Source organism: Momordica charantia (assembly GCF_013281855.1).
Source record: "Momordica charantia cultivar OHB3-1 chromosome 5 unlocalized genomic scaffold, Mcharantia_2.0 BLBB01000005.1, whole genome shotgun sequence".
Lineage (NCBI taxonomy): Eukaryota > Viridiplantae > Streptophyta > Magnoliopsida > Cucurbitales > Cucurbitaceae > Momordica > Momordica charantia.
In genome coordinates this window covers 2,989,502-3,011,543 of record NW_028275163.1, presented here as the reverse complement: position 1 = coordinate 3,011,543, position 22,042 = coordinate 2,989,502, and the positions used below count along the sequence as shown (strand labels likewise).

The 22,042-nt window shown below is 33.1% G+C and overlaps 2 protein-coding genes and 1 non-coding gene across 3 annotated transcripts; 2 read left to right on the top strand and 1 right to left on the bottom strand.

Moving 5' to 3' along the window:
* Positions 1-2,053: 2,053 nt before the first annotated feature.
* On the bottom strand, positions 2,054-8,166 carry GBF3 (G-box binding factor 3). The gene is made up of 13 exons (XM_022291684.2): positions 8,005-8,166; positions 6,071-6,206; positions 5,854-5,916; positions 5,631-5,729; positions 5,446-5,523; positions 4,960-5,001; positions 4,631-4,794; positions 4,441-4,489; positions 4,267-4,315; positions 3,501-3,745; positions 3,045-3,122; positions 2,817-2,942; positions 2,054-2,729 (listed from the first exon to the last, which is right to left on the bottom strand). The coding sequence occupies exons 2-13, from the start codon at positions 6,128-6,130 to the stop codon at positions 2,517-2,519; spliced, it is 1,266 nt and encodes a 421-aa protein (XP_022147376.2). The 5' UTR covers positions 6,131-6,206; positions 8,005-8,166; the 3' UTR covers positions 2,054-2,516.
* Positions 8,167-18,382: 10,216 nt separating this feature from the next.
* LOC111016262 (CURVATURE THYLAKOID 1A-like protein) lies at positions 18,383-21,343 on the top strand. Its single transcript, XM_022291575.2, has 5 exons — positions 18,383-18,667; positions 19,963-20,060; positions 20,205-20,312; positions 20,709-20,780; positions 21,074-21,343. The coding sequence occupies exons 1-5, from the start codon at positions 18,520-18,522 to the stop codon at positions 21,137-21,139; spliced, it is 492 nt and encodes a 163-aa protein (XP_022147267.1). The 5' UTR covers positions 18,383-18,519; the 3' UTR covers positions 21,140-21,343.
* A 592-nt stretch (positions 21,344-21,935) lies between these two features.
* On the top strand, positions 21,936-22,018 carry TRNAL-UAA (transfer RNA leucine (anticodon UAA)). The gene has a single exon. It is a non-coding gene; the product is annotated as a tRNA-Leu (tRNA).
* Positions 22,019-22,042: the final 24 nt, after the last annotated feature.

The following is a 22,042-nucleotide window of genomic DNA, read 5'->3' as shown; positions in this document are numbered from 1 at the left end:
TACAATATTTTAGGTTAAAACGTGTTAATTAATAAACATATTAGATTATTTGGGCACTAACTTAGTGGATAAAAGTTAAAACACCTATAACTTTTCATAAATTATGCCCTCCTTGTTAGGAACTCAAAATTGGAGCTAAATTCATTTCAAGGGAAAAAAATTAAAAAAAAAAAATAATTAGTTGGAGGCATGGATCAGATAACGGACGCCACGTGTCACGGTAAAAAAGAACGTGAGATTCTCGGGAAATGGACCTTTTTCGGTGGGGCCCACTCATGAATTACGCGGGCGGGGCTGATTTTCAAAATCAACCAATTCAATTTCCACGTCGCCCCATCCAACGGCTGGTAAAAGGCCAGCGGAACTTCTGAGTTCTGATGAATTGTTTGGGCCTAGCCCGTTCCATGGGCCTGTGGCCCAACAATCCATTACACTTGATTTCTGTGGGCTCAACTTGCCATTCCCATTGGAAAGGCTAGCTGAGTTTTAAATTTTGGAATCTAGCCGAACGAAAGTCGAAAGGAAACTTTGAATGGATCAAATTTATTATACTTTATTTCTTTGATAAAAAGTTGATATATGGTCCCAGTACTAATTAATTTCTTGATATTAGTAAAACATAAATACCTTTGCAAAAAGCAATAGAAAAAATAATAAATAAGAAGAAGAATTATATATATATATATATTTGTCTAGTTATACATCGTACTCACCAGGTAAATCCAAAAAAATATATATAAATAAAAAAAAATGGCTTACGGAAAATGATGTCAATAACGAAACCCAGAGACAAAAAAAAGGGTTACAATCTAAAATGAAATAAAAATAATAAAAATGAAGTCTTAAACCTTTCCAATAAAATTTGTGGAATCTATAATCTATAGCTAGAATATTCTGTCATATTTGTAAATATAAGAACAGATTTTTGGGTTTTCCGATTATGGCGAAATATTTAAATCTAATTTTCAATTTTCTAAATGTTTTGATTTTATCCTTCTATATTTTCGGGTACATCAAGTATATCAATTGTATATAAAATCAAATATGTATATAAGAAATCAACGTTTTATCAAATCAAATATTTATACCATATATATTATTAGTATATCATCATTCACATAAATATAGAATAAAATCATCTAGATTATACAAGACATGAATGTCATCTAAGATTTGTAAATAACACAATACAATTTAGTAAGTGAAATTGAACACAGGGAAGATAAATAATATATAAGGTAAGTCATTGGTAGTATATTAGCACTCATATTAGGTATATCAAGTTTATCATTGATATATCATCAGATATATCAATTGTATATCAAATTAAGTATATATATTTGGTATATCATTGCTCGGACTTTGTGTTCATTAAGGGTGTATTAAAATTTGCTCTTTCCTTCTGTGGACCTCCATAATCTTCTGCATAGTTAGAGCTCTAGATTTTGCTATTTTCTGCAAAATTGGAAATTGAAACTTCACCATTAGAATGAAAATGGATGAACAGGCATCACGAGCAATTATTATTCTTCTCAACACATGCATCACGTTGGTCACTTCTATTACAAAACTCACAACCACAACCTTGCCACTCCAGTTTTGGCATTCCACTTGTGCTCTTGCTAAAGTGGATCCACTTGTGCTCTTGCTAAAGTGGAAAGACCATTAAAAAAAGAAGATTGTTCTTGTAGAATTCAATTCTCGTCCTCAACCCATTATCAATATGAGCTCAACCCATTATCAATATGAACTCGAGGTTTCCTTCGTAACATTAGATTCGAAATTCGAAATTAGATAGTTGCCAGAATTTTGAGGCTCCTAAAAATTGTGATAATTTGTGAACGGAAAGAAAGTGGCACATTGTAAAGTTGCAACTTCTCCCACGCTGTATTGTGACAAAAGTGGTTCATAGCTTTCCATTTTCCCTCCTCAGTCCACTTCAAGAATGAGACATCTTCCAATTATACTGCATTCTTACACTTCAACCAACCCTCTATACTCATTTTTTCTCCTCTCTTCTGTAACATAATCAGCATGAAAATGATAAAGATGGTTAGAAAGAAGATGGTAACGTTTACAATAAACTCACTCCAAAGCCCATCACAAACAGATTCTCTAGTCTCCACACAGCTAAAAGTTTCAGTTTTTCATTGACAATACATGAAAAGGGTTCAACTTCAAACCCCACCAATTGATGAAATCATCTGGCACGAGTTGCGCATAGAGATCTAAAGCTAAAAATCTCTAATCTCCAACAATTACATCATTTCCATTGCAGTAACAGTTGCGTTGGCCAACCCCAAATATACTTTATAGTTACACATAATACATCTATTCAGGAAACACTAACCATTAAAATTAGAGTCTGCTCTTCTCACAGACACAATCCTATTCAGCTGTTTTCATTCTTTGTAATGTTTTGTTTTTTTTTTTTTGTTCTTTTTGTTAGCAGTAATTTTGGGCTTGTAATAATGCCAAAACCACATGAAAAAGAAACTGCAGTTAAACTGGTTCTTTTAGCTGGCAGCGACTGCATCGGCCCTTGGACTCGTGTCCAAGAGTTGGCGCAGCTTGGCACCCGAACTCGAGTTCTTCTTGCAGATGTTACCCTCTTCCTTAATGCTTTTATTCACAGGTGCTTTGATTTCTGTGCTTACAGATTGTTGAATCCTCTTCTCATTCATGTTTAGTGCTTCTGTTCGTCCTGATTGAGCGCTTTTAAGCTTCTCCTGTCAAGTTCATGGCATTTTATTTTGTTAGCGATTTATAGATTTGATTATGCTGGGGAAAAAAGTACATCAGAGAGGGCAGCACACCATCAATGTAGCGTTTTCATGCTTAAGTTTCTCGGAATTCTCTGACAATCTACCTATTTCAGATCGAATAGCGACATTCTCTGCAGTCAGAGATTCGACTTTTCGGGATAGTTCTTCAGTCTCAGCCTGATAACAGCACCAAGAAAATTTATAAGCTTCAAATAAATTGACAGGAGGAAAGGAAAAGAAAGAAAGATGGAGAGAACTTTTCTTGAAATCCCACTCTACCTGCTTCCTCAACCTCGACCTCCTAGCTGATTCTCTATTCGACTGTTTTCTCCTCTCCCGCTTTAGTTCTTTTTCATTCTGCGCGGAATATGAAGAGGCATTAAGCATATGTTCACATAAGATTGTGCATAACAAGAGCTTCATGTAGAAAGATGATCAAAGTTGAACGACCCAACATTTGTCAGGAAGAAACCACTAGAGAATGTATTGAAAATTAAGACTCCATTGTAACAATTTCATTATTAACCCTGGTTTTAAACAAATTATGCTTCTACCCAATATTAGAAACACATTTGAATTCTTAATCAAATTTAGAAAACAAACAAGTTTTAAAAAACATTCTTCCAGTTTTCAAAAATTAGATAACAAAAGAAACACTTAGGTGGAAGGTGGATGGAGTTGGAGTGTTTATAAGCTTAATTTGGGGGCCTAAGAAAGCCACTTTCAAATTTATACCTGTAGCCAGGCTTCAGAAGGCAATACTGGACAAGGCTGGGGAACGCTGGTTGGACTTGTCATGGCGTTTATACTAGAAGGATTCATCAGTTCCAATGCTGTAGACATTCCAGGAGAAATTACAGATCCAACAAGTTTTCCAGTCACATCAGCTGCTTTGGTAGCGCCCAATAACTTTTTAGAGCCTTCATTCACCTCAGCAGCACTAACTGGACTTGCCTGTGACTCAACTTTTGCATCCTTACCTGCAATATCAGACTGAAGAAATTTAAATCTCGTACATAAGTTATATAAAGCATCCAAGGCTTATAGTTGAATGATAAACTGTCCACTCATGAGCATAATCATGAAAATTAACAGATTTATTTTTTGAAAATCAACATGGGAGATGCTATGTGCATGGAAACAGACTATGAGCCTACTTAAGGGGATGGTAGACTTAAACTTTACGTGGCAACTAAACTTCAGAACAAAGTGGATCAGACATGACAGTGATAAGCATCCTATCACTTTAAAGGATGCTGAAAATTTTGAATTAACTAGGAGAATTTCTTTAATTTCGTATCTAATTGGGAGAGAAAAAATCAACATGTCATAGCTATTCAAGGGAAAATAAATTATCAGAAACAAAAAGTACACATTCATGTTGATGTAAATGGTTAAATCCATACACTTTAAGAAAAAAGGTTTAATCAATAAAAGAAGTAGAGATCATTGGGTAACACCGTCACTTTTGAAGGGAAAATATTTGGCAATGAAGTCATACCAGTGGTAGGTGTTCCTTCGCGGCTTCTTTTCCTTTTGGTTTGATTTGCCTGAACATATTAAGAAAGGAAATCATGATTTAAATTGCAATTATTCATCACCAAGAAATTAATGGTAAAACTATAAGATGTAGCTTAGATGAACCAAGAAGTCTTCTCTAGATATGAAATCTTACCCCAGCAGTAGTTCCATCGCTTCCATCACTGGAACCTTCAGTCTCCATACTGTTAGCATGACAGTAAGAATTTACAAGTTAGGTGAGTCACGAGATAAGTGTAGATGATTCAATGAAAACAAGCACTTGAGTTTGAATAATAAGTTATCTATAGGAAATTATAAGACGACAACTAGATAACATTGGTTACCTCTCTGATGGCCCGTGTTCAACTCCCCCATCAGCACTCTCAGTACGAGCATTGCCTATAGACATTGCCAGGCCATCAAAACCTTTCAGTTTCTTCATTAAACCTTGACTACCATTTCCAGACACCTTTGAAGGTGTTTCAATGCTCAAAGGAGTTACAGCAGTCTGCAATGAGCACCAATGTACTTTTGATTAATATTTGTTCTTGGAGGCTTAAACAGCTCTTTCATTCTTTCACCTCCATTTCATACTGTTCCATTATATTTACAAATAAAAATTATTTGATTCCAACAACTGAAATACAAATTCCAATATGAAGGCTTCACTTACAGCAGGCGATGAGGTAACACCAGGGCCATGTGAATGGGGTCCCTACATCAACATACAAATGGAGCCACTCGATAATTAGAAGAAAATAAGAAGTGTTCCATCTTAATAATATCAAGCTACTAAATTCTAAACAGCAAAATAAAATCCAATTTGTCCACGGGATACTACAGATTACCCAACTACGATTGAATTGGGATCCAAATATGATTCACCTTTTCCAGGAATTATGATAAATATGTAAAATTTTCCAGCTAAGATCTTTAGCAACCAAGAAAGAAGATGATACCCACACTACATCTCAAGAGGACTAAAGATGGGTTGTAACAGGCTCAAATTCAAAGTTCTGTTTTGTTTTATTCAAAAGGAAACCAACAAAAGTCAATGACTCAATATTGTGCTCCGAAGATGTATCCTAAGCAAAATGCAATCGTAATTGTAGGTGATGACAACGTAATCAAGCTGCAGTAAACAAAAATGTTAACTCACTATAGAAACAGCAGGATGTGCATAAACACCTCCATGAGAATAGATTGCTGCATAGGGAGTGCCATAAGGAGGAATCATCTGGAAAAATGAATCAGCAAAAGAATTTCAGTCAAATACAGCCCTTTCCCAAGCACAATTTGATAAAATAGCATCATCATTTAAACTCCACAATAGTTAATAACTACCTGTGGTGGGCCCCACATGTAAGGGTGAGGAGCATGACCTGAAGCTACTGCTGCTGAGTTGTAGTATGGTGGAACTGTGACTCCAGGACCATAATATGCCTGAAAGGGTGGCAAATCCCTTCAATTAGCTACAACAGTCTAGCTTCGATAATCTTATCAAATAACAAGTTAAAGTGACTGTTTGTAACAAATGGACATATGGATGGGGGCTGCCTAAGCAAACCTGCATGGCTGCCCACTCAGGATAAACGTGAATACTGGCTGAATTTGACATGTTTTTCTGGTCCTGTAAATGTATAGAGCAGAGACCAACCAGTTTAGCTAAAAAAACACATCATTATAGGCCAAAAAGTATTACATATCTTTCACAAACAACTCAAAACAGGTAAGCCTCGCTCTATCTCTCTAAGGAAATAATCACTTATGACTTATCAGCGTACCGGCGTTGGTGAAGATGGTTTTTCAGACTTCACAGACTTTGCCTGTTCACTGTTCCCCATAGTACAGCTATAGCTCAAACCAGGTACCTTGACTAGTAATATGACAGATCTTAGGCACCAATTACAATCAGCTGGGCTGCATAGATTAGCAATGGAAACATTAGAAAACAAGGGAAAATGTTCCCGGATCAAGCAAGTAGATCTTGGGATATAAGAATTTGGTAACACAAAATCTGGAAAAAAAATTAAAAGAGAAGCAATCCTATAGAAGACGAAGGATTTTAGAAGTTGATAAGAAAAAGTTGTCTTTCCAAGTCTTACATTTCATTCTCTTTTTGGAAATTATAGCCTACAAAAATACCTTTCTAAGGAAAAGAAGACATGAGAAAATAAAATAACTTTGATTAGCATAGTAAATCATTTATGAAATACAAATTTTAAATCAAGTGAAAAACATTAATCCAAGTTAAGCTTACCGTTAAGCTTCCACAACATAAATAGCTACAAAACTGTATCCATCTCTAAAACTCGAAAGCATATGGGTGTTTCAGTTTAAGGATATTATAAAGTTTTCAAACTCAAATATGCTTTACTTATAAGAGCTCATATCTGGATCACAAACAGGTCATGCCTTTAATTTGCCAAATTATAGCTTGAAGTCACTTCTTTAAAATGTGACTGACGGTACAAAACGTTTCCTTTTTTTCCTTGTATTTTTAATAAAACAAGATGCAGCCATCCTTCAAAGCTACCACAAATGCTTTCTCTACAAGAGGCCCTATCAGAAAACTCTGTTCCAATTATTTATCATTATTAGTGCTATTGCGAGTAAGTTTTAGTATTCATCAGAAAACCATATAAAGTACAATTTATTTAAACCTTTTATAGCTTGAATTGCACCATAATCTGTGTATATGTTAATATCAGCTAATCAAATTTAATTGTTCAACAAATAACAAAAAAAAAATAATAAACATTAGAATAAAATAATAATAAAGTAGTAGAAATATTATATCTGCGATAGAGGGGGGAGAGTGGAAACGCAAATATCAGAGAAGGGAAAAAAGGCGCTTGAGAAAAACCGATCCACATGGGGGCATATATGGCATCCCAAACAAAAAGGGTCTCATTGATTACCTCAAAATGGAACTGAAAAGTAAATTCTGGGAAGCTAAATGACGTAAATACCCCTCCGAAGAAAATTAATACAACGAGACAAAGAAAGGGAGAAAAAGGGACTGTAAGCTCAATTCTCTATGCAAATTGAAAGTTGACATTTCCAAAGACCCCTGGTTTATTCAGCTAATTTAAAACCTGGAACGATTACAGTTTAATTTTAACAAATTTACGTTTCAAATTCTCTCCTCTCATCTAATTTTACTTCGTCCGTTACCACCATAATGCAGAACCGAACGAAAATAGGCATAAGGCCCAGAATATAATCTGAACTGGGATAAATGACCCAGCAAATACAAAGGTATTGAGCGCGTAGATCTTCACGAAGAGTAATTACCGAGATCCAACTGAAGCTGTTGATTTCGGTTCGAGATAAAAGGAAAATACAGTAGTTTAAATTTCCAACACCTAATAACAAAAAATAAAAATTCGCAGCAGTATCATTCAAGTTCATTTTCTCAATTTTCTCTCAGCAACAAACAACAATACTTCAACAATCAAAATCAGACTTCAACAATCCACAATTCAACCTCACGTTACTCCATTTCCTAGGTAAGCAAACGGGAGCTTAAACTCTAAAAACTGTAGTAAATGCACAAGAATTCAATTCTTCACAGCACTCAAAACAAAAATAAAGAAAAAATAAAAAAATTCAAGAAGAGGCAAATTTCACATAGCTTCAGTTCTATAGGTTTATGAAACATAAAACATGAAAAGAAAAAATCGTAAACAGAAAAGGGCAAGAGAAGATTCCATACAGCTTAAGCTTCAACTAACTTCGATGGCGAAAACCGCAGCTTCCATCCTCTGCATTATCTCTCGAACAAAGTTCTCCAAAAGGGAAAAAACGTTTCTGTAGAGAGAGAAAATGAGAGAGAGAGAGAGCGGTGAATGAAGAAGGCGGGGAAATGAGGAATGGGAATGGGAAGAGAAAGAGAAAGGGAACGCCAAGGCACCTTCCACGTCATCATACACGTGTCCGATGACCGGGAAATGTATACGTATACCGTATATACGGGGGTGGTGGGCTATGGTGGTTGTTGAGCTGGCCCCTCGAGATTCGTGCACCCGATTTCTTTTTTTTTATTTATTTTATTCTGACATCACCTCCTCCGTAAACGTGTCCACCCAAGATTCGATCTGTTCGTCTAGTTGGGTCATGGGCCCGGCCCGGCCCAATTCCGCTGACGTGGTCGCTATCCCTAAAGCTAGTTTAATTAAATTATTCATTCATTAATTAATTACCATTAAAATAACTGCTCCACGTTTGTACGCCAACAAAGACCCTTGGAGTCCGCCATCGGCCACTCATCCGACGGTCTAAATCTTCTGTTTCGTCTTTAAAACAAGTTTTATTAATAAAAAAAAAGGGTTTAGTAGATATTTTGTCGTTATTGGATTTTTCATTACTATTTAAGTCAATTATTCAAGGGTTGAACACGTGGTTTGATGTCATTGGCAAAGACAAACACCTCACCACCTGGAAAATCCTTGCAATTTTCCTTTTAATAAATTGAAAGGTTTTCACTCTTGACGGGCGGGTAAATGTAATTTCACCTTTTTTGTTTCTGCATTTTCTTTTTTTTGGCGAAATTCACAGCCACATTGGAGGTTAGTGAAATTTTCGTTACAAAACTTTTATTTTTATAAAATATTTTCACTTTCTTTCTTTTTTTTTCTGTCAAGTGTTCAGTTTCAGGTGTTAGTTAATTTTAAAATAAAAGTTTCTAATCATATTGACATTAGGATTAAAATGCTATAATATTTGAAAAAACAAATTGTAATTTTGTGTATTAAAACGTCTTTACGTAAGATCCATTTTAATGATGTTTTCCAATAACAACCATTCTTCCTGTATAACCTCTTTTTAAAAGCTTGAGAGAAAATTATAAAATAAAAACTCACATTTAATTGAATATTTAAAATTATATTTGTACCGGTAGACAATAAAATTAATAACAATATAGAAAAATAATAAGTTTCAGGTATACGTCTCTCCGTGGAATTTAGCCACATGAAACAAATTGTTTTGAATAATTAGTAGAGGAATCATTGTAATAAAGGAAAAGCTTTGGGGGCAAAGTTGGAAGATTAAGGAATGAGGGGCAGAAGAGAGAATTAGAAAAAAGAGGAAGGGTATATAAGTAATTTGGAGGGGTAGGGCAGAGGGAGGACCTCTCAATCCGACGCGGATAGCAGGACTCCATGTCTGGCGCCCTCTGTCGAGTATCTGGAAAATGAAGAAATCCTGACCGTCCACTCCCCATCTCTGAATCCTATACGCTTTTTCCAAGTCACCTCACAGTCGCCCCACGTATACGGCGGGTCCCACACGATTTTTTACCCTCGACTTAAAAAAAGAAAAAAAGAAATTGACGTGGGACCCACAGGAGTTTACGTCAAATAATTGGCCGACGAGATGGAGTGGGATCGGATGGTGAGGAGAGTGCCACGGAGAATGCGATGCGGGGGACGGGATCTCCGCCACCCAAGCTGGGTGTCAGGACAATGGAACTGAACACGTACTTGGAAGTGGTCCCCACCGGCAGGGGCCGGTAGTACGTGGTCCTGGGGTGACGTGTCCGCAGCGCGACCACGTGGGGCCTACGGTTGCGTAGCCAGCTCACCGTCACGCTCCCCTCCCCCAAACTTTCTAGTGATCTTTTCAAAATCCCACCGGCGAGCCCTCCGACTGCCACGTGGCATCGCCCATTATTGCGCTTTGGCCCTTTTTATTCGGTCTCTGCTTGCAATTTCAAAGAGTATGAAAAAGAAGATAAAAGGATATGGAGAATCCATGCGATTCTTTTTATTACTATTACTATATTTTTAAATTTAGCGTTAAAAACGTAGGATAGATTCGAAAGTAATTTAAAAAAAAAAAAACTAAATAGAATTTTGGAAGTGTGAAACTTTGTCTTTGATACCAACGGTGAGAATTGATATTTAGGCATAGCACTTGTCTTTGAAATCAAAGCATCGTGTAAATTTGTATTTCTATTAAATGTTAGTAGATTTTATTCACCGATAAGAACCTTCTCAAGTCGTAGTCAAACGAGCTTTACTTACAAAGTCAAAGGTCCTTCCTCTAAGGTGTTTGAGCTACGTGATTGAGTGAGAAAAACTACGTGTTGCACTTGATTTTACCGATTTTTAGAGAAAAAAATAAAATTAAACAAATTGATTGATCATCCAATCAAATTTGATTAAATCTAAACTTGCACTCCTGATCAAAATGGGATCTGTTTATTGTCTGAGTCAACAAGTTCAAGTTATTGTCTAGGCGATATTTCCTCCACGTAAAATAATCTATTTAAGTGTAAGATTCTTTGACATTGACCGGTCTATAGTTTAATTGTTAATAATAATTATGTTTGTTTTGTTGTAACATTTTATAATCTTGAATAAATTTCAACATTAATTTTGTAGAAAGAATCACGGGCAAACGAAATATAAAATTTAAGAATAAAAGGGTAGGTGTTATCTCTATAATTTATCAAATTAAATTCAATTATATTCCGGCCTATGCAATGTTATTTTGGAAATTCTTTTTAATTTTTAAGGAATAAGCCTAAGTCATAGGCTTTTTCAATTAGGCCAAGAATATGGTAAACTGTTATGTCAATTGTTCGCATGCGGTAATAATAGGAAAAAAAAAGTGACCAAAAGGGCCCATTATTCGTTTTCAAATTACAATTTATGTAATATTTTGACATTACATTGGATGTGTCCTGGAAGTTGATAGAGTGGAATGCCAACTCAACATTTAAGATCAGTATCTTTTTCTGTGTAATATTTCAATTCTTAAAGTTTAGCGATATCAATTAGAATCTATACTTTGAAATTTTTATTATTTTTCAATAATTTTTTAATCTAATTTTACTTAAATTCGTGATTTGTTGTAGAAGTTGTTGAAGCATAAAATACGAGGTCAACTGGTTCAAAATTGACTCCGATGGTAGAGATGTGCATGTGACGGAGAATGGACGGGGAAGGTTTCCCCATCCCCATATCCCCGCCCCTCATTTAATTCCCCATTATTAAAATTTTGAAATTTTAAGCACGCTTAACTTAGAAGTTCTTATGCTTGAACAATTGAAAGTACAAATGTTGGTATTGGTAGTGACTATTAATTCTTTTAAGCATACTTCCATGATCTTATGATTCATTTCATTAGGATGGGGTATCGATTCATTCATGTATCACTCCTTAGACGTCACACAAAGTTTTATTTCATCAATTTGGGAGCCAATTGATATAGTATATACTAGTAAATCAATTATTGAAAATATGTACAGTAAGTTAAATATACTTAATTTGGACGATTGATTGGTATATTAACTAATATCGTCACAATGTTGGAAAAAACAAAATTCAAAACTTTAAAGTCGTAGATTGATTTCCACGACGAATATAAGATAATTAAATCCAAAAAAGTTTAAGCATGCTCGAATTCATAATTGAAAGCACGTCGGTGGGATTTGATATTTCAAATGTATATAGATCATGAATTCACCTTTAATTTCCTCAAACAATTGTGATGTGTCTAACTTGGAGACCATAACATAACCAACCAAAAAACCATGGTTTAGAAGATTTTGTTATTTCTAATTTAGCCCCGATCAAATTATAAATTATTTTACAGGATCTACACATCTTATTCGTAGTAAATTTATAATTACTCTCTCATAACAAAACTCACCCATATAATTAGATCATATTTTTTTTCAAAAAAAAAAAATAAAAATAAAATAAAATAATTACATGTATGATTTTTCTTTTTCCCTGGAAAGGAGTACGACCCCATATTACTATTGTAAAATGATAGGTAGGTTAGCAACATATTACACATCAAACTAAAAGTTAAAACCGATTTTGCAGATTTTAAGTTAAATACTTATTAGGAACCACCTAAAAAAGTATAGTGATTAAACTTGTAATTTTACCTATATTTTAGAGGGCGAGTTTCAAATATTTATACTCATTTATTTAAATTGAATACTAAAAAAATTTGTAAATTTTCATTTAAATATATTTTAGTTTAAAAAGTGTCCATCTATTTTATTTTAGTCCATAAATATTCAAAACTAACCTATGCATGTTCAAACAATGGATGAAAAGTAGAATTTATGATTTTTAATAGTTGTTAATGTGTATATATTTGATGAATAATGTCATATGTATAAATGGTTAAGGAACATGCCAAGGGTAAAATTAAAAAAAAAAAAAAAGTCTAGAATGAATTATTTAGAAGCAAAAAGATGAAAGAAATTAAATCTTAAGGGAAAAGAAAAGGTTCAACGATTATAGTAGAATTTAAACTTTGCAGATATTATTTAAAAGAACAAAAAGCAAACTTTTGATAGTACCAATTAAATTGTATATTTTAAAACTTATTATTATTATTTTATCCTGTTATTTTCTTTTCTGCTATGTCTCGAGGTTGAACCAACCTAGATTTTCTCTATATTAAATTATTATTTTGATATATATTTTTCAAAATGGTTGTTTTGGTAATTGGTATCTATAATTTAAAAGTTAACCATTTTAGTTTCTTAATTTTATTTTTAGTCTCATTCATTTTTTCTATCAGTATTTGATCTGGACACTACACTCAATATATTCATTGAAATGTAACCATGATTTTATAAATAATTTCCGTTATGTGTCTAATTTATTTTAAAATTTTAAAAATAGGGACCAAAATGGTCACTTTTTAAAACTACAATGATCATAACAAACATTTTGAAAATACAAATATCAAAATGAATCAAAGCTACAATTACACTGACCAGATAGAAATTGATATTTATCCTCTGTTATCTTATCTTCTATTTTGGAATCAAAGAAATATATTTTTAAACTGCTTATATGTTGTGACTTGGAATAAATGCTTCTGTGTGGATAAAGGGAAATGACTACTTTTTCCTATCGAACGTCTACAAACAGGAAGATTTAATCGGAAACATCAACAGTATTTTAACATTTTTTATCTACTTGAAATCTTGTTTTCTCGTAGATGTAGTATAATAAAGTGTTAGAATAAATAAATAATATTTGCTACTGCAAATTCTAATTTTTAAATTAAGAGTCAATCGATATAGTATATATTAGATGTTTGAAAACTCGAATCCATAAGTAAATTAAATATATTTAGTTTGAGTGACTAATTGGTATATTAACTAATATAGTCATCATTTTGCACCATTGTAAAGTGTGATGAGTAGGTTAGCCACGTAAAATTAAAATTTTAGAACTAATTTGACAGTTTTTAAGTTAAATACATATTATGAACAACCTTAAAAAGGTACAAACACTAAACTTGCAATATGCCCTATATTTTAGAGGTGATGGATCCAAATATTCATCCTTCTTATTTAAATTGAATACTATCCGAAAAAAATGCAATATCGCATACAAATATATTTTTGCTTTAAAAGTGTTGTACTTATTTTATTTTAGTCTATAAATATATCAAACCAACCGGTGTATTCTTAAAAAGATTTTATTTATCAAGTTGAAACAATCAATGAAAAGTCGAATTTATGATTTATAATAGAAATTGTTAATATCTAACTATAGTTGATAAATAAGTCTTCTTACGGAACATATCAAGAGTAAAATTTTTAAAAGTAGAAAATTCAACCGTTGTTGTAACGCTTTGGTTACGATAGTAAAATTTAAATTTTGTCAATATTATCTATAGGTATGGTTCAAAAGTAATTAACATTTTTTTATCCGAGGTTTAAACTTACCCATTTTGTCCTTAAAAACATTTTGCAAATATTATTATTTAAAAAAAAAGAGCAAACTTTTTAAATTTTGATAGCACCTATTTCAAGGAAAATAGTAAATAGGATTAGCTGTCACTTACCAGTTACAATTGCCCGTCCTTACGTGGCACGGTTTGGGATGTGACGCAAAGCAAGCGTGAAAAATAAAAAATTAATTATTAAAGAAACCGAATATTAAAGACCGTTGATTGGGTGAGGTAAAATCGACGGCAGCGCGTGGTTCACGGCGGCCACGCAAACCGACATGTGAGGGAGGGAGTGGATCATACGTGGCAACAACCGCTTTATTCTGGATATATTTATTTATCCTTTTCTAATTTTAAAATTTCAACGGCGAGGCGAATGGGACGAAGCATCTTACCGACAGCGTGACGTGTCTCACTCACTCACGTGGGCCCCGAATTGACGTGGACTCGAAGCAAATGCTTGAGATCGGATTTCATTTACCCTTTTCATTCTCCTTAATTTTTCTTTTTTCTTTTTTTTTGTTATTAATTATTTTGGAGTGCGGGTCAAAATTAGGCTGGTTTTTTCCTCGTCCCAAGAATGCCCCCGATATAATGTGGAAAGACGAATATAGCGCCCCACCTGCCCCTTTTGAGTGGATCGGGACAATTGTGACCCTTGGTTCCAGCTCATACGGAGAAGTGGGAGCTATTATTAACCAACTCTGTCTGCCTCCACGTGTACGTTACAAGTAGAAACCCATGAACTGGAAATTTGTGTACAGTACACGTCAGAGTCCCCTGCATTCACGCCCCTTCAAAGAATTGTTTAATTGCACCCAGCATATTTTTTTTTCTTACTAGGGTAAGAAGTCCAACCATGACTTTTGAGGGGTCATTCTGATTCATACATTTGTTTTGAAAGAGTATGAAGTTATTGGATATCTTACCATAATCCACGTCAAGTTATTAATATATGCTTTTAATCAAGAGGTTGTAAGTTTCAATATTTCTATCCATTTATTAAAAAAAATTAGAAATCATATTTAATTTATTATTTTAAACAATCTTATATTAATGTGAATTAATTTGCCTTCGAAGATAACATATATAAATTAATATATGGAATGAATATAAAAAAAACCAAAATATTATATAAATACGAGATATATTGAACTAAGGTGTAAATTATAATAATATTTGTAAAGATATTTTGACAATATTATATAACTTTAAAATATTGTCAATAATAAATAATGTAAAACAAACATGATTATCTGAATGTTTTCAAATATCTTTATAAATTTTTCTTCAAATCTAGCTATTTATAGATGTGAAAATTTTGTAGATTTTAAACTCCAAGCATCTTAATATCACAGACATTTTGATTCCTGAAAAATAAGAGGCCTACAAATGAGTGTCGATGGGAAATTTCCCCAAACTTTAAGGTTAGTTTATTAACACATTATTAATTAATTTTTTATTTTAATGTTAAAATTAAAAGCCTAGTTATTCGACTTCAACGCCGTGTCTAATAAATTTCAAAAATTTTAAAAATTGTTTAATATGACTTACCAATCTCAACAAACCATTAGATTTTTGTTTTCAAAATTTAGTGCCTTGTTAATTACAAATTTGAAAAATTAGTGATTTAGATATAGGTGTGTGAGTTAAATGACTAAATTTATAGTTTAACTTTAATTTGATAGACAGATATTTACTCCAAATTTGTTACATTATATTCTAAATATAAATAACACATGAAAACAACTCGCTTATGAATCATAACATATTACTTACATCCCTAGTTTTAAAACCAGACATAAATTTAATATTTATTGATAATTTAAATAATATTATGCTGTATCATATGTCTAAATTAAAATTATAGGGATTAAACTAGTTTTTGTGACGGTCGAATTGAGATGAGAGATACATGAATCGATACCACATCCGAATGAGAGAGATCCTGAGACCATGGAATCATAATTAATAAAATGCTAAAAGAATTGATTAGTCTATGGGACTTAAGGAATGATGGAAGGGAATAAAAAAAGGAAAAAAAAAGAGAGGGAAAAATAAGTAAATAAAAATGACGTAGAAGAGCCCAAATTCCAAATGAATGAAAACGTGATTGAATTGGTCCCGGTCACTCTTCGGGACAGAATTGAAGAAGGGAGGAGATTCTCGAACGAGGAAAATGATCAAATGACTTCGAAAGAATTGAACGAGGAACCGTATGAGGTGAAAATCTCATGTAGGGTTCTGTCGAGTGGCAGTAAGGGTGACTTATCTGTCAACTTTTCTACTATCACCCCCTATACTAATAATGTACACCTTCCCTTTTTGTTAATTCAATAGTAAGAATTCAAAAGTTAAGCGTGTTTGACTTGGAGCAATCTCTATAATTTTTATACAATTATTAGAATGTTTCAAAAAAATGAGAATAAGAAAAATAACTAGTTACAAGATACTTAAGTTTTTAACAAGGTTGAAACGATAAACAATAAATGAGAATATTATTAAACAAGCTATCAGAGACTAAAATAGAATAATCTTCAAAGTTTAGATGGGTTTAAACCAAGTTAAAGAAATTTGCCCTTTTTTTTTTCCCAAAGGATGCTGGTTTCAATAAGCAGGCCGGGCTTAGTACAACCAGACAGGCCCTAGAAATATGTGCACGTCCAGTGGGTCAGGTATGGTTCGGCCCAACTAAGCTTGTAATGGCCTTAAATCTTCCATGTGGAAGGCCTCGAGCCCCAAATACGTTTTTTTAGTATGGGTCTGGGCCGAAGCCCACACTCATGTCTGTATAGCTATTTTTATAGTGATTTAATTTTTGTACTTGTAAAAAATATAACGATTAAACTAAGATTGAGAATAATATTGCAACCCGAATACTATGGCTGCGTACTTTTAGTTTTGATTCATGTACTTTCAAAACATCAATTTTATTTCCTATACTTTTAATTTTTATTCATATACTTTATAAACGTTCATTTTGATTAATGTACTTTTAAAAATAAACTATTTTGGTCTATGTTTATTAAAAATTTATACATTTCTTTACCCGACGAAAATCCTTCCAAGTTTCATTTCAAAATATTTATTAATTATAATGTCTAGCCATTTTTTTTGACAGCAATTATAATGTCTGGCTAAAATTGACAAAAGAGGCAAATAAATGGACCTAACTGCTCATTTTTCTAAAATAAACAAAAATTGGCATTTCAAAATTACAATAACTAGAATTGACAAAAGCAAAGTATAGAAATTAAAATAGATATTTTGAAACTACAAATATCAAAATTAACAGTTTAAACATTCTCTTAATATTGATTTAAATTTTATACTTAAAAAATAAAATGGTAAATAACTAAAACGTTAAGAATAATTTTGTAACCAAACCATATACTGAGTATATAAATATAATTATGACAAACTTTTGTTTTATTTTATTTTTTTCAATACGATAAATGATTAGGATGAGATATATGAACTTCAAAGGAGAGAAATAATAGCTATCTTTATTAATTTATAATTTTTGAGTATAATAATATATAGGAGTTGGTTTAAACTCACTTGAACGAAGTTATATACTTTATTAAGTTTAAGGTGCAGAACTTTTAATATTAATTACTTGAGTATCAGACACATAGACAAATTTATACCTATAAAATAAAGGTTAAAATGTTATCATGGTCTCTTACTTTTAGCCTCGGTTCATTTTAGTCCATGTACTTTAAAAATGTTCATTTTGGTTCCTATACTTTTAACTTTGGTTCATTTTAGTCCCTGAACTTTGAAAATGTTAATTTTGCTCCATATACTTTTAAAAAGTGATCATTTTAGTCCCTATTCACAAGATTTTAACACAAATTTTACACCAAACGAAAACAATTTAGTATAAAGTAATGTTTACATTATAAGAAATATATTGATTATAATGTGGTGTTGAAATTGTGATTGGAAAAAATGAGATTTAAAATAAAATGAAATGACCAAAATGATCACTGATTAAAAGTACAGGAGCCAAGATGAACATTTTCAAACAAAAATAGAAAGTACAGGAACCAAAATGAATACTTTTATTAAAATAAACCATAGTTCAAAATACAGTGACTAAGCTAGTATTTTAACCTAAGATCAAATAGCTTTATTTCGAGAAACATATAAATTTAAATAGTTAATGCTTAATGGAGAATGAAAATTTATTTTGGAGTATCACTCAAAACCCAATTTCATGGGCGAGTGGGAGAGGTAATTGGGTCCTCAAACGGGGATTTCAGATAGGGAGCCAACCAATCACAACGAAGGACCTCTCCACGTGTCGCAACCTCAGGCCATCCTCCGAAACCGTGATCACGGATAAACGAGCCATTTCTGAGCATAGAAAAAATGGAGAAAAAAAAATCTTCGCAAAAACTAAACCAGCGACTCAAAAAGTCAGCAGCAGCATCAGCAGCTCCTCCACGCCCATTTGATTGAGGATATTTCTCTATTTCCGGCGGTTGAGTAAGCTATCTTCAAAGCAATGGCAGCCACGGCCTCCACCGCAGCGGCCACCGCCGCCCTGAGACCTTGCCTGGCTGCTCCCCAACCCACTCGCCGCCCCGCCATGCCGCTCCTCCCTCCTCGCCTCGCCTCCCCGTCTTTCCCCACTTCCCTCAATTTGTCTTTAGGTAAATTCTCTCGCAGAATCCCTTTATTTTTCTCTGGGCATTTCGTCGAACACCTTAGGGTCGGTCCCTTTTAACTTATGGCTTGCTTTGTTTCTCCGATAGCTGCGTCGTTGGGGTCTTAACTTGTTGAGTTTAGTTGTATGTGTATCATTCAAATCACCTTTATATTGGTTCTGAAGAAAATTTTCCGTCGAACTGAAGTTTAACTATCGAGATAAGGGTCTTTATAATACATTATCTTACAAGCTTGGTAGTCTATAGTCTATACATTCAACCATTCGGACCCGCAGAGGTTGAAGTTTCTTTAAAGATTTGGATTAGAAGACATTTCATTTTGTTCAAGTTCTGTAGTCTGTGACTTAATTTGGAGAGAGTTTCGTTAGTTACTTTAACAGTAGCATATAATATTCCATCATTAGTTTGGTGCCTGATGAAAATGGGCAATTTCTGTTCTTGTTATTGAGCCAGAAATTTATTTATTTTTATTGTCCATTCAATTATAGGAACTTAAATGATACTAGACCGGGTGCATTAAGGGTGTGTTTGAGAGTGATGGTAGCATTAGTGATTTTGAAAAAAGAAATTTAAGTATAATTGATTTTTCAAAATCATCTAGGTAGTACTTTAACCATTAATTTAAAGTGATTTTAAGCTTTACTAAAATCAAATTTTGATTTGCTAAACATGATCCATGAAAAGGGAAGTGACCAAAATCACTCCCAAACAGACACCTTGGTCACCATGCATTATGCACCCAGGTAATTGATAACAACCCATTTTAAAGTCCATTTAAAAATTCTGAAGAAGCTAACAGTCCACTTTAAAGTTTCAATACATGCTTATGCACCATCGGCTAGAACTCCATCCGCTTCCAATGGATGATTGTGTTGTGATATAGCATTGAGAAGGTATAAATATGCTGATTTTTCTGGAGAAACCTTGCGATCTGTGAATATAAAATAAGAGTGTTATGTGCAGATGCATATCTATATATATATACACGCACATATATATCCATTGAACGTCTTATTAGATTTGCGAGAGGGGATATATTCTATTTATGAGAATATTTCAGAGAATTCAAAGCCAATTTATTTATTGGCAGCCAGCCCCATTTCAATAAAAAGATGTTTGGAAATGAGGTCTGGAGTCCAACAAAATGGTTCCCTTGTCCCTTTGATAGTTCATGAATTTCGGTTTAGATAACTTCTCAGTTCTCACTGGGCACGTCAGTTTCTTGATTGAAACTCTTTATAAACTTTATTGGAATTTTCTAACCAACCATTTGGTGACAGAGTTTCGTAGATCTTCTCTGCTTCAAACCCGGGCCTCGTCTTCGGAAGAATCATCTGCTGCTGATGCGTCTGAGCTCTTTACAGACTTGAAAGAAAAGGTAACCACAGGAAGCATAATAATGCCCATTATTGTCATAGTTCTGAGAAAGCTGTTGAGTTTTTTTTCCTGAAAATTATTTTTTTCTGTTAATTATATTGATTCTGAGATGACTAAGAAATAATGTTATCCTACTGTTTATTAGTGGGATGCCCTTGAGAACAAATCCACAGTACTTCTCTATGGAGGCGGGGCGATAGTTGCTGTTTGGCTATCCTCAATTCTTGTTGGTGCAATCAACTCAGTGCCATTGGTATGTGATTCCTTCAGACTCATGCTTCTGTAATCTTATTGCTGTATGAATGGGTTTTTGATGCAATTATGGCTGAATTAGTTCAACAGGTGAGTTTTGGGGTGCCATTTGAAAAAATGGAAGCATTCCTTTTGAAAGCACGTCGAGTGATTTTTATGTGCTTTTAGAATTCCTCAAGCTATTTTTGGTTATAAAAATTTTCAAAAAGTGGTTTTGATCGGTTAAGAGCAATTTTATAATAAGCACTTGTAGTTCTCCATAAGTACTTTAAAAAACATGACAAATTCACGCTTCTCACAAACTGGAATCGTTGTTGCTAGTTAACAATTTCTCGTATTATCAATTTGATTCTTCCCCTAATAAAGCCGTTTTGACACTTTTCATCCATCTTATCAGCTGCCAAAGATCCTGGAGTTGGTAGGACTTGGATATACAGGGTGGTTTGTGTACCGATATCTACTCTTCAAGGTTAGTCGAAAACTAAGATTGGTTTCAAACAAGGTCTGAAACTTGTGATGCATACTCTGAGAAGTTAAAAGGATTAGACCCTCTTTTCTTTATGGATTATCTGTTTAGTTTCTTAGATTCATTCGGGATCCGAAAAATTCAAATTTTAGGTACATGTTTCTAACATTATGATCCGAAACATAATCAAATGAAAATGGTGAATAGAATCTCGAGTTCTAAAAACCAAATATATCATAATTACAGGATGGATCTGAAACAAGATATTAACTTGAAGAATGTTTTTTTGTATGCAGTCAAGCAGAAAGGAACTAGCTGATGACATTGAAGCATTGAAGAAGAAGATTGCTGGGACCGAATAAGAATGTGTGTTATCGGTCGCCATATTCAACATGCTTAGTTCCTCTTATTATCATTTTGTATTCTATTCTCCTACCCTTATGAGAGGCAATCTAAATCATGTAATGTGGAATAGGTCTTGCTTTAAATCTTTGTAACTTGTGTACCTTTTCATTGTATGTGTAATAAGATTTGTCAAGTTCTTTAGATGGAAACCCCTTTCTCAAGTTTCCTTTCTTGCTTCAAAAAAAAAAAAAAAGTTCAAATTCATTAATTAATTAATTCATTAATGTTGGTAACCATTCTTCCCAAATCATATAGAAAGAACATTTTAGGATGATTACAATTTTAGGTTTAGATTTATATCTGAACTTGTTATATTATTTAATTTTGGTATTTAAAATTTCAGTGTGTTGGTTTTAATATTTGAATTTTTCATAAAAAAACATTATAGTATATTTTTATTGAATTGTTTAATAAGATTCAACTTTAGCATATATTTTGTTTATATACTTGGTTTTTTTATTTGGACAATTAAGATTTTTTTTTTTAAGGAAAATTTGGACAATTAAGTTGAACTTGGTTGTTTGAGCCGTTGTTCAACTAAAATCTTATTCTTAATTATTGAAAATGTGATTTTATACAGTTCACTCTAATGTCATATTTATATTAGTATTTTATGGGAAGGACAACGTATACCTTTAACGGCTAAAATTTAGATTTTAAAAATAGAGAATTAAAATAGCCATACAAAAAAAAAAATCATAACAAAACAAATATAACAATTATATAATAAAAATTGAACATCTAATATCAGCAGCTGGTTTGCCCGAGAGGTTAAGGGGGAAGACTTAAGATCTTCTGCACATAAGTGCGCATGGGTTCGAACCCCATAGCCAGCATTTTTTAAATTATATTTTAACAAA

Excerpts from the sequence above, each read along its gene's own strand:
- GBF3 (XM_022291684.2), bottom strand. The coding sequence starts at position 6,130 with ATGGGGAACAGTGAACAGGCAAAGTCTGTGAAGTCTGAAAAACCATCT. Across the intron at positions 4,795-4,959 it reads GTGTTACCTCATCGCCTGCT|ACTGCTGTAACTCCTTTGAG; the intron begins GTAAGTGAAGCC and ends TGCTCATTGCAG. Across the intron at positions 2,730-2,816 it reads ATGAAAACGCTACATTGATG|GAGAAGCTTAAAAGCGCTCA; the intron begins GTGTGCTGCCCT and ends TGAACTTGACAG.
- LOC111016262 (XM_022291575.2), top strand. The coding sequence starts at position 18,520 with ATGGCAGCCACGGCCTCCACCGCAGCGGCCACCGCCGCCCTGAGACCT. Across the intron at positions 18,668-19,962 it reads TTCCCTCAATTTGTCTTTAG|AGTTTCGTAGATCTTCTCTG; the intron begins GTAAATTCTCTC and ends ATTTGGTGACAG. Across the intron at positions 20,061-20,204 it reads TTACAGACTTGAAAGAAAAG|TGGGATGCCCTTGAGAACAA; the intron begins GTAACCACAGGA and ends ACTGTTTATTAG.